We start from the raw sequence: 13,108 nt of genomic DNA, 5'->3' as shown, positions 1-13,108 counted from the left end.
CCATGGAGTTTGACATCCTGGGTTCGTGCCCTACTTGTCACATGCCAACAACATTTTCCTGGGTCACCGCCACTCTGAGGGTTGTTCTTCCACTAGAACACTGGCACATAGGCTACAAGGCATCTCATAGAAACATTTCTTGCTAGAACTGGTTTACAAGCTTCATTGTTTGCTGCAGAATGGGTAGGGGTGGCCAAAAGGTCCAGGAATTCTGGAATGACTTTGCATCTGTCCTATCTTCAGGATTAACAGCTAAGAAGCTAAGCATGAGTCAAATACATGAGGATGATGTGGAGCTGTTACAGAATGGTGAGTCCGAGCCTTGTCCCTGAGCTCTGGGTGACACAAGGCAATGGGGCAAGACAGAAAGGGGGGGGAGATTCCTTAAGGACATATTTAGTTATTTCAAATAAAGTACACTTTTACTATTATAAATGTTATATATTAAAGTAGAAAATGGGGCACCTGCCCTGCTCAGTCGGAGGAACGTGTGACTCTTGATTTGGGGTCGTTGAGTTCGAGCCCCATGTTGGGTGTAGAGATCACTTAAAATAAAAGCTTGGAAGACTAAATAAATAAAAGTAGAAAATGGGGCTAGGTAGGAGGAAGAAGACGAGTTACCCATTGTCATGCTAGTTAGAGAAAAACACAGCTAACAAAAATGTTGTAATCACTCAACATTTATCATGTGCTGTCAGCTGCTAGCTGCAATGGTATTCAAGGGAGAAACACCCTGTCCCCTAAGAACTTGGAGTTTTGTGTTCTTTTTTATTACAGTAAAATATTTTACAATTAACTTATATTTACAGAAGAAATACATGAATATAGTCTGTTTGCAAATAAATAGAAACATTGATAAAGATAAAGGTTTTGTTTTTGTTTTTATTTTTAGGGGAAAGTTCTATTCACCGCCAAGTCTGGCTCCTCTCCCTACTTCTCCCTGTCTGTTTGCTGTAGCCCTGTATTCTCTTGCAGTACACATAAAATATATATGATATATAATATATAATTTATGATATATATCATATAGATAGATATAAGTATATACAGTTTCTGCAATTTGCTTTTTTCCCTTCTCAGTATGGTGGTACATGCAGATCTGGTGCAATCTTATAACCCTTGGTAGATTGTCATTTAAATCATTTCCAAAATTGTTTGCTATTCAAACAATGCTACCATGAACATTCTTATGTACATTTCTTTGTATATAGGTGTAAGTGTTTCTTCAGGCTAGTTACCAGAAAGTAGACTTTAAAAAAAATTTTTTTTATTTAAATTCAGTTTAATGTATAGGGTATTATTAGTTTCAGAGGTAGAGTTTAGTGTTTCATCAGTTGTATACAACACCCAGTGCTCATTCCATCAAGTGCCCTCCTTAATGCCCATCACCCAGTTACCCCAGCCCTACACCCACCTCCCCTCCAGCAGCCCTCAGTTTGTTTCCTAGAGTTAAGAGTTTTATGGCTTGCCTCCCTCTCTGTTTTCATCTTATTTTATTTTTCCTTCCCTTCCCCTATGTTCATTTGTTTTGTTTCTTAAATTCCCCATATGAGTGAAATCATATGGTATTTGTCCAGAAGATAGACTTTTATCACGCATATTGAGCTTAACAGGGTTTAAAGTGAAACAACATTTTAACTTTCCCTCCAGCATCAACATGAATTCTAATTACCACCCTTTCACTTTACAGGCTTTTGTTAGCGTATATTTTAATTCTCTTTTTTTACCCAAAATTTAGATACTATGATTACTGTTGTTACTTTATGCAGTGTAGATTTACATGTAGTGTTATATGCTTCCCATTCCTTCGTTTTTTTCATCCTGAAGTACATTTTTATTTTTTTTTTATTTTTTTTTTATTTATTTATTTTTTTTTTTAAAGATTTTATTTATTTATTTGACAGAGATAGAGACAGCCAGCGAGAGAGGGAACACAAGCAGGGGGAGTGGGAGAGGAAGAAGCAGGCTCATAGCGGAGGAGCCTGACATGGGGCTCGATCCCACAACGCCGGGATCACTCCCTGAGCCGAAGGCAGACGCTTAACCGCTGTGCCACCCAGGCGCCCCTGAAGTACATTTTTAGAAGTTTCTTTAGTGCCAGTTATCTTCATGCTATGCTTTCTTGGTTTTTGTTTGTTTGTAATGACATTTTCTTACCCCCATTCTTGCAAGGTAGCTTTATAAGTGACACAATTCTTTTTATTTTTTTTAAAGATTTTATATATTTTTTAGAGTAATCTGTACACCCAACGTAGGACTTGAACCCACAACCCCGAGATCAAGAGTCACATGTTCCACCAACTGAGCCAGCCAGGGGACGCTGTTAGTGATACAATTCTAGACCAACAGTTTCTTTCCCAGCATTTCAAAAATACCATACTATTGTCTTCTGGTTTTCTTTGTTGCTAAAAGAAGCCTGCTGTCATTCTAATTTTTGTTCTGTTGCAGGTAATCTAGCCCTTTCCTCTGGTTGTTTCAAGATTTCTCTTTTAGTTTTTAGCATTCTTTAAAAGTCTAGAAAATAGTATAATAACCCCCCCCCAAGCTTCAACAAGTATCAACTCATGGTTTCCTTGTTTTCTCTATTTCTCTACCTGCACCTCTCCCTGCCAGATTATTCTGAACCAAACCTCAGACTTCATATTATTCATCTATGAATATTTTAGTATATATTTCTAAATGATACCTTTTTAATATTAAAACATGTAGGGGTGCCTGGCTGGCTCAGTCGATAGAGCATGCAACTCTTGATCTCGGGATTGTGAGTTCGAGCCCCACATTAGGTGGCAAGAGTACTTTAAAAAAATTAAATTAAAAAATTAAATTAAATTAGGGGCGCCTGGGTGGCACAGCGGTTAAGCGTCTGCCTTCGGCTCAGGGCGTGATCCCGGCGTTATGGGATCGAGCCCCACATCAGGCTCTTCCTCTATGAGCCTGCTTCTTCCTCTCCCACTCCCCCTGCTTGTGTTCCCTCTCTCGCTGGCTGTCTCTATCTCTGTCGAATAAAGAAATTAAAAAAATCTTTAAAAAAAAAAAAAAAAAAAATTAAATTAAATTAAAACATTAAAAATGTTTTAGTAACAGACATGTTTTGGAGTACAATAAAAATTATGCATGCATTTTTAAGATAAAAGAGATTCTAAGGATTTGTAGACTATATGGGACTTGAGGTAACTCATCTAGACCCCTGAGGTTACCCATTTATTCTCTTCTGCCTCTGAAGTTAGGGGTACTTCAGAGAAGCATTTGCTCATCCTGAACTATAACCCTCCTAATTTCATAGGCCGAGTCATTTGTCCAAGATCACGGAAGCGAATTACTGGGAGAGCCAGAACTAGACTTCCACTTCAGGGATCTTTGCACTAACTCAGGCTCACCCCATTGTCCTTTAATTTTACTAAAGTCCCGAGAAAGAAGGAATGGGGATCTGGGGTGTGGCAGAAGAAGAGCTGATATTCCCAATGTATCTCAGAAGAGAAATTTTACTTCATCTTCCAAACCCTTTGGTCCCTAAAATAGCCGAACACCTGTGTTTGCTGTAGCAGGTACTTCTGCCCTTGCTCTCAATTAAATGAGTTTCTTAATTATAGAAAACCTACTGTATACCAGCTACGCTTCTAAGCACTGGGATACTGCAGCAAACAAAACTGATGCTGTCCGTTCCCACCCCCCATGCCCCCACCCCTTCCAGTACCTTAACCAAGTACATACATGTGAATAGGCACTATGGAGAAAGTAAGGCAAGGCCAAGGGTCAGGGGGTACGGGGCAGGGCAGGGGTGCCCCTCTGAGAAGGGGTGCTGGAGCAGAGACCCAGAGGCAGTGAGGGCAGGAACCATCTGATGATCTGAGGGAAGAGCACTTCGCATGTTCAAGGAAGAACAAGAAGTCAATGTCATTGGCATGGAGTGAGCAAAAGGAAGAGAAGGAGATGAGCTCAGAGGACCGCAGTGGGTCCAGAATCATACTGGGCTTTTCAGCCGTGGTGAAGAGTGAGGATTTTGCTGTGGGCGGTAGGGGTACTTGGTGAAACACAGTTCATAACTCCTCTAAGGGGCGTGAGAAGGGTTTAGGGTGTCTGTCATAGGTGGTGGACAGGCGGTTCATTCTAGTGCCGAATAGAAAGGATGTTTGAATTATTTGTTCTTTACCATCTTTCCCACCATAGTTTGCTTCCTTTGATCCAGAGATAAGATGGAGAGAATGTTGGCTTTTTATAGCCCTGCCCCTGGGTGCCAGTGCTGTTGTATACAAGAGTGGGCGTGTATGTCCAAATGATCTGGCATGGGGGCCCCAGCTTTGCTGTTGGTGCTGTTCTGGTCCTGCACATGCTTGTTCTCAGGGACGTGCCTTCTGGTTGGAGCCACTTCATTTCCTGGCACCTGCCTCAAGCTAATATTCTGGATTCACTGTCTTTGAAGGCATGGTGGCATCATACTTCAGAGGAAATGCCCAGCAGACACCTGGAGATAGACACGTTCTTGTTTCCTTTATGATTTATTACAGCTCTTTGAAGTCTCTGCAAGGTAGTAAACCCCTATTCCCAGCAACTGGAGAATTTCAGTGGAAGTATTCTAGAATGAAAATCCCGGACTCCTCAGTATACCAGAGAATTCATCTTGCCTTCCTCATCCCACCCAGTCTCCGAGAAAGACTGCCTACATTACCTAGACAGGAGGGACTTTTTCCCCAAGGAAAGTAATTCCAGTTACATTTACACCATATCCAGTGCCTAACTCGTGGTCAAGATTGGTTCCTCACAGGCTTTACATATTTGCTGTGTAGCTGAAGCCCAGCTCTTTCTTCTATTCTACGTATAAATGAGATCAACATGAAGCTGTCAACTTTGATGGGCTTGACAGCCCTTTTGAGCCAAGATTCTTCCTGTTCTCTTCATCCTTTGGGTGCTAAGCAATTTAGCACTCTCTGTTCCCACCCGAATCTAAGCCCCTGGCTGCCATTCCCTAACTGGACCACTTGAACAACCCCCACACCTGCTACTTCTCTATACTTCTCTACACAGCAGCCAGATTCTCTTTGAAACATGGACACTGAATCATGTCACCCCTGGCTTAAAACCCTTCAGTAGCTTTCCACTGCTTTTTGGGTCAAGCCTGGTCCCTTATACTTGACCAGAAGGCCCTGACTGAGCCGGCCGGCTTCTATCTCTCCAGCTTGAGCCTACAGCACCTATAGCTTCCCTAGAAGCTGTAGCCACACTGATTACTGCGAGTAGGTGCCCCCCTACCTGACCTTTGGGAATGCTTCTGCCTTTGCTCTTCACGAGGCTTCTTACCTCTTAGCTCACATGTCACCTTCTCAGAGAGGCATTCCCTGACTGGCCCAGCTAAAGAGGTCCTTCTTGGTTATTCACTGTCATTACTCTGTTAAATTTCCTTCTTTGTACTTCATTTATGTTTCCTTGTTTGCTTTGTCTTTCCTCCACTAGAATGTTAAGTTCTTGAGGGTGGGGAATCTTTCTTGTTCACCACTGCATCCCCAGCACCTAGCATAATGGCTGGGGACAGCAAGTGTTCCATAGTAGCTGTTGAATGAATTAGTGGTTATTGTTTCTAACAGTGAAATACTGCAAACAACCTAGTTATTCACTAATAGGGAGTTCATCAAAGAGATGATGATAGAATCATGTGATTGGATATTACCTTGTATAGAGGAATATTTTATGGGAAGAAAAAATGTAAATCTTATTTTTGTAAAAAGATGTGTCCGTATTTGGTATTAAAAAAATATACCACAGGTGTGCCTGGCTGGCTCAGTCAGTAGAGCATGAGATTTTTGATCTCAGGTTCATGAGTTCAAGCCCCATGTTGGGCATAGAGATGACTTTAAAAATATATATACTGCAAGGATAGGTACAAAAATATTAATGGTATTATCTTGGGGGGGAAGTGATTTTTCTTTCTTTTAGAAAAATGATTTTTATGTAAACATTTTTCTAGAGTAAAACAAGTATTACTTTTACAGTGACAAAAATTATTGTAAATGAAGTTATATAATAATAACCTGGTATTGTGGGGTGGAAAATGATGGGGTTTGGGTAGATAGTCCTTGGAGATCGAGAGTCTGATTTGACCTCTTTTCTGGTTTCAGCTATTGGAAGTCTGAGGAATGATCCCGTGGAGTCTATCCAGTCTTTGGTCAATACTACTCTGAAAAAAATTGATGAATATGTTCACCCCGGGTCTGTCTCTACTTCCAGGATGAGCCAGTTGAGCAATAACATTTTCAAAGTCACTGGCATGAAAACCCCCAAAAGAAAGAAGCGACTATTTAAGAGTATCAAACGGGAAAGAGATGATGGTGACAATCAGAAAAAGAAAATCTGGAAGTGGCTTCCAAGACCTCTAAATTCATTGCGAAACCGGTACAATAGGAGGGTGAAAAATATTCCACTCATAATAGGCCATTCAGACAAATCGTCAATGCTATCACAGGTCCCGACATTTGAAAGTCCACCTGCAGAAGCTGGGCCTACCGCCAAATAAGTTGCTCCTAATTGCTCTGGGACTCCAGCCTTTTTCATTTGCTTGTCTAGATGTCAGTATTTTGCTTCCCAGTAGCTCTCCTACCATAGTGCAACTGGATGGGCTACTTTGGATTAAACCCAAGGAGGCAGTTTTGATGTAGACGACACAGTATGTTTCTGGTCCTTTCTCTCCCTAGGGGATTGTTGGCTATCAGCATATGCATTTGTCAATAAAACTTATTTTCTCATTCTAAGACAAGATGACTTTCATCTTAGTTTTGGGGGATTGGGGAGAAACCCGAGTGACAGGGACAGCTCTGAAAATATCTCCTTCAACCTTCAGGTAAAGTTTCAAATGATAAGAGGGAGGAAGAGTAGGGTGGCAGAACAGCGTGGCTCCTAGTGTCCAATCTTTTTTTTCTCACCTCCACACACGTTGGATGAAATTCCCAGGCCTGACACACTAAAGGGCACATTCAGATTTCAGGTTGGCACAGAAAAAGGCAGGCTATGGGTGAAAACATTGGGGTGGCAATAACTCCAGCCCGATCTCTCCCACTTAAGAAAGCGCATTTGGATTGTGATGGAGTAACATTCTTGTTGGGATAACTTTGAGTCCATTCTAATTAAAAAAAATTTTTCTTAAAGATTTATTCATTTATTTAAGAGAGAGAGTGAGAGCAGGGGTAGGGGCAGAAGGAGAGGGAGAGAGAATCCTGAAGCAGACTCCCTGCTGAGCGCAGAGCCCGATGCAGGGCTCTACCCCATGACCCCGGGATCTTGACCTGAGCTGAAATCAAGAGTCAGCCCCTCAAGTGACTGAGCCACTCAGGCGCCCTGAGGGCATTTTCTTTCTTCAAAGGCTATGGGAACTCTGTTCTGAGAAGTTCGAAAGATGTAGATAGAAGGGGACCTGGGCAGTTAGTTGGTTAAGCCTCTGACTCTTGATCTCAGCCCAGGTCTTGATCTCAGGGTCATGAGTTCAGGCTCCACATTGGGCTCCATGCTGGGCATGGAACCTACTTAAGGACAAAAAACAAGAGGTTGGGGAAGAAAAAAGACCAAAGAACTAGTTCCCAATTTGGTCAGATTGATTAATTGGCTTCTTTGAAGTTGACCGTGATAAGAATGGTTTTGATTGCTTCTAAATTTCATGAACTTTTTTTTTAAAGATTTTATTATTTATTCGACAGAGATAGAGACAGCCAGCAAGAGAGGGAACACAAGCAGGGGGAGAGGGAGAGGAAGAAGCAGGCTCATAGCGGAGGAGCCTGATGTGGGGCTCGATCCCATAATGCTGGGATCACTCCCTGAGCCGAAGGCAGACGCTTAACCGCTGTGCCACCCAGATGCCCCTAAATTTTATGAACTTTTAGATAAAATCCTTCTAAAGCTGTTTTCCTCATATTTAGAAATGAGAATATTTAAACTTACTTTATAGGCTTTATGGAATGAAATGAGATACCCATGTACTTGGTGTAGAAATAAGCGCCTAATAAATAGCTGTCATTATCACCTGGGCATGATGGTTAATTTTATGTGTCAGTGTGGTTGGCCCATAGTGCTCCCATATTTGGTTAAACTTTTTTCTGGATGTTTCTATGAGGATACCTTTGGATGAGATTAACATTGTAATTGTAAATAAGTAAATCAGATTGCCCTCTATAATGTGGGTGGGCCTCATCCAATCAGTTGAAGACCTGAATAGAATAAAAAACTGACCTCCTGAGAGCAAGAAGGAATTCTGCCAGCAGATGACCTTTGGACCTGAACTGCAACATGAGCTCTTCCGTGTGTCTCCAGCCTGCTGGCCCACCATGCAGATTTTGGACTTGCTGACCTCCATAATTGGCAATTCCTTAAATCAATCTTTTTCTCCCTTGCTTTCTTCACACACACACACACCCTATCGGTTCTGTTTCTCTGGAGAATCCTGACTAATATACCAGGCATAAGGCAGCATCCTCTGAGTCAATAGAGAAGTGTTAGTTCTTTGGGATGACAGAGATGGAGTCGGTGGGAGTAGGTGGGACAGCTCAACTTTAAAGAAGAAACACTATCTGGGGGCGCCTGAGTGGCACAGCGGTTAAGCGTCTGCCTTCGGCTCAGGGCGTGATCCCGGCGTTATGGGATCGAGCCCCACATCAGGCTCCTCCACTGTGAGCCTGCTTCTTCCTCTCCCACTCCCCCTGCTTGTGTTCCCTCTCTCGCTGGCTGTCTCTATCTCTGTCANAAAAAAAAACTTTAAAAAAAAAAAAAAAAAAAAAGAAACACTATCTGACTTAGCTTCTGAACCACAGCACTGAGACTTCCAATGCTTTGTATATTGGCATTTGCCCCATCGGCCTTCAGCCTAGCTTTACACTCTGTTTTTGTCTTTCTGACTTCATTTCAATTTCCTTCAAACTTGGACTTCTCAGGATACCCCCAACTCTGTCATGATCTCTAATTCTTGCCACTGCTCCCTGGCTGCACATTCTGTACTAAGACAGCTGCCCCACCTGTTTTTTTGTAGGGCCGCCAGTGTTGTATTTGGGGGAACCTTGACAAGTCAGACTACCCAGCAGAGGAAGCTGGTCAACAGCAGGGGGAAAAGTTGCACTCTCACTTGGTTCAATGTCATCATCCTGTCTTCTTTTGCATAGTTCCCCTCCTCCTGCCTTCCATCTCCTTGAGTGGGAGCAGTACTTCTGCTCCTCCAACTTTCTCACCATTTAGGCTTTTCTTAATCCTTGTAAAGTGATTTTGTTCCAACTACTGTACTGACTCTCCCTCCTTAAGTTGCTAGCGGATATTTTTCTAGTTATTGTTCTCCTTGACCTTGCTGTATCCAATATTTTTGATCATTTTTTCTTTTGCTTTTGTGGTGACCCTAATTTGCCCTCTACTGCTCTAATTAATCAATTTCTCACTTCCTTCCCCCCAGATGGGACCATTTCTTAAAGGTCATTCCCTACTTTTATCCTCTTTTTTAAAAAAATGTGTTAAAATATATATAGCATAGGGGCGCCTGGGTGGCACAGCGGTTAAGCGTCTGCCTTCGGCTCAGGGCGTGATCCCGGCGTTCTGGGATCGAGCCCCACATCAGGCTCCTCCGCTATGAGCCTGCTTCTTCCTCTCCCACTCCCCTTGCTTGTGTTCCCTCTCTCACTGGCTGTCTCTATCTCTGTCAAATAAATAAATAAGATCTTTAAAATATATACATATATAGCATAAGATTAATTATCGTAACCATTTTTAAGTGTACAGTTTAGTGTTAGGTGCATTTACTTTGTTGTGCAACCGAAGTCCAGAACTCCCTTTCTCTCACAACACTGAAACTCTCTACCCATTAAACAACAATGCCCAATTTCCCATTCAACTCAGCCCCTGGTAACTTCCATTCTACTTTCTGCCTCTATGAATTTGACTACTCTGGGTACCTCATGTAAGTGGAATTGTACAGTATTTGTCTTTCTGTAACTGGCTTATTTTACTTATCACAATGTGATGGTTCATTTTTTTGTGTCAATTTGGGGTGACCCATGGTGTCCAAATATTTGGTCAAACATTATTCCAGATGTTTCTGTGACGATGTTTTTGTTTGTTTGTTTTTTAATAGATTTTATTTATTTATTTATTTTAGAGAGAGCGTGTGCGAGGGTGGGGGAGAAGAGAGGGAGAAGGAGAGGGAGGGGGAAAGATTCTTTTTTCTTTTTTTAAAGATTTTATTTATTTATTCAACAGAGATAAAGACAGTCAGCGAGAGAGGGAACACAAGCAGGGGGAGTGGGAGAGGAAGAAGCAGGCTCATAGCGGAGGAGCCTGATGTGGGGCTCGATCCCATAACGCCGGGATCACGCCCTGAGCCGAAGGCAGATGCTTAACTGCGTGCCACCCAGGCGCCCCCAAGGGGGGAAAGATTCTTTTTTTTTTTTTTATTATATTATGTTAGTCACCATACAGTACATCCCCGGATTCCGATGCAAAGTTCGATGCTTCATTAGTTGCATATATCACCCAGTGCACCGTGCAATACGTGCCCTCCTTACTACCCATCACCAATCTATCCCATTCCCCCACCCCCTCCCCTCTGAAGTCTTCAGTTTGCTTCTCATAGTCCATAGTCTCTCATGTTTCATTCCCTCTTCTGATTACCCCCCCTTTCTTTATCCCTTTCTTCCCCTACCGATCGTCCTAGTTCTTATGTTCCGTAGATTAGGGAAACCATATGATAATTGTCTTTCTCTGCTTGACTTATTTCACTTAGCATTATCTCCTCCAGTCCCGTCCATGTTGCAGCAAATGTTGAGAACTCGTTCTTTCTGATAGCTGAGTAATATTCCATTGTATATATGGACCACAACTTCTTAATCCAGTCATCTGTTGAAGGGCATCTCGGCTCCTTCCACGATTTAGCTATTGTGGACAATGCTGCTGTGAACATTGGGGTGCATATGGCCCTTCTCTTCACCACGTCTGTATCTTTGGGGTAAACACCCAATAGTGCAATGGCTGGGTCATAGGGTAGCTCAATTTTTAACTCAAGGGGGGAAAGATTTTTAAGCAGACTCTGCGCAGAGCCTGACTCTGGGCTTGATCTCGCAACCCTGAGATCGTGACCTGACCTGAAACCAAGAGTTGGATGTTTAACTTACTGAGCCACCTAGGCACCCCGTGAAGCTGGTTTTTTGATGAGATTGACATTGAAATGAATGGGCTCTGACTAGAGCAGGTTATTCTCCTTAATGTGGGTCGGCTGCATTTAATGAGGTGAAGGCCCTTTAATAGAACAGGAAGGGATTCCTCAGAGCAAGAAGAGATTGTGCCAGTAAACAGCCTTTGTACTTGAACTGCCACTCTTCCCTGTCTCCAGCATGCCTGCTGGCTTGCCTCATCAGATTTTGGCCTTGCCAGATCTCCACTATGTGAGCTAATTCCTTAAAATAAATCTCTCTATATACACATCCTATTGAACTTGTTTCTCTGGATAACCCTGAGTATGATGTCCTCAAGGTTCATCCATGTTGTAACATAACTCAGAATGTCCTTTCATTTTAAAGCTGAAAGATATTCCATTGTATGTAAATATAACATTATGTTTATTCATTCATCTGTTGATGGACACTTGGGGCACGTCCACCTTTTGGCTATTGTGAATAATGTGGCCATAAACATGTGTATACAAATACTATTCAAGTCCCTGTGTTCACTGCTTTTGGGTAGATACCCAGAAGTGGAATTGCTGGATCATATGGTAATTCTATTTTTAATTGTCTGGGGAACCATCATACTGTTTTCCGTAGTAGCTACACCATTTTACATTCCCACCAGCAGTGTATAAGGGCTCCAATTTCTCCATGTCCTTATTCTTTTTTTTAAGATTTTATTTATTTATTTGATAGAGAGAGACAGCCAGTGAGAGATGGAACACAAGCAGGGGGAGTGGGAGAGGAAGAAGCAGGCTCCCAGCGGAGCAGGGAGCCCGAAGCGGGGCTCGATCCCAGGACCCTGGGATCATGCCCTGAACCAAAGGCAGACGCTTAACGACTGAGCTACCCAGGCGCCCCTCTCCACATCCTTATTAACCCTCATTATTTTCTGTGTATTCTCGCACTAGCCATCCTAATGGGTATAAGGTGGTATCTCATTGTGGTTTTGGTTTGCATTTCTCTAGTGATGAGTGATGTGAGTGGTATTGAACATCTTTTCATGTGCTTTTTGGCCATTTGGGCCATGTGAATAGCTTTGTTCAGAGAAATGTCTATTCAGACACTTTGCCCATTTTTTAATCGAGCTGTTTTTTTGTTACTGTTGTTGCCTACAACTCAACAGTAGGAGATATTTGCATATTCTAAATATTAGCCCTTTATCAGTTATAGGATATGCAGGCATTTTCTCCCATTCCGTAGGTGATGTTTTCACTCTGTTGATTGTGTCTTTTGATGCACAGTTTTAAAATTTGTTGTTGTCCAAATTATATATTTTTAATTTTGCTGCCTGTGCTTTTGGAATCCTATCTGAGAAATCATTCCCAAATCCAAATCCCCTATGCTTTCTTCTAAGAGTTTTATACTTTCAGCTTTTACATTTAAATCCATTTGGGGTTAATTTTTTTTAAGTGGGCTCCATGCCCATCATGGAGCCCAACATGGGGTTTGAACTCACAACCCTGAGGTTGTGAGATCAAGAGTTGGTGATTTGACTGACTGAGTCACCCAGGCACCCTGGGGTTAATTTTTATATATGGTATAAGGTAAGTGTCCAACTTCATTTTTTGCATGTTGATGCCTCCCCTCTCCCCCTTTTTTATTTATTTATTTTTTTTATTTTTTTATTTTTTTATTTTTTTAAGATTTTATTTATTTATTTGACAGAGATAGAGACAGCCAGCGAGAGAGGGAACACAAGCAGGGGGAGTGGGAGAGGAAGAAGCAGGCTCATAGCGGAAGAGCCTGATGTGGGACTCGATCCCATAACGCCGGGATCACGCCCTGAGCCGAAGGCAGACACTTAACCGCTGTGCCACCCAGGCGCCCCCTCCCCCTTTTTAAAAACTGTTCACACCTTCAGAAATTTTATCACTCACTGTGGCTTTAGTTCTTTTACCCAGAGGTGATCAAATCCATATACTAAGCCTGTA

General features: G+C 42.2%; 1 protein-coding gene across 1 annotated transcript in view; it reads left to right on the top strand.

The window, feature by feature from the left end:
• The window catches only part of LOC105234650 (maestro heat-like repeat-containing protein family member 1), a 72,842-nt gene extending 66,171 nt beyond the window's left edge, over positions 1-6,671 (top strand). The window contains exons 39-40 of the mRNA XM_034645974.1: positions 244-309; positions 6,111-6,671. Coding sequence (XP_034501865.1) covers positions 244-309; positions 6,111-6,505 — 461 coding nt within the window. The 3' untranslated portion in view covers positions 6,506-6,671. The remainder of the gene's footprint in view (positions 1-243; positions 310-6,110) is intronic.
• The last annotated feature ends 6,437 nt before the right edge of the window (positions 6,672-13,108 follow it).

Source organism: Ailuropoda melanoleuca, chromosome 16 (assembly GCF_002007445.2).
Source record: "Ailuropoda melanoleuca isolate Jingjing chromosome 16, ASM200744v2, whole genome shotgun sequence".
NCBI lineage: Eukaryota > Metazoa > Chordata > Mammalia > Carnivora > Ursidae > Ailuropoda > Ailuropoda melanoleuca.
Note: the sequence above shows the minus strand (reverse complement) of the source record. Positions and strands in the feature narration are given on the sequence as shown.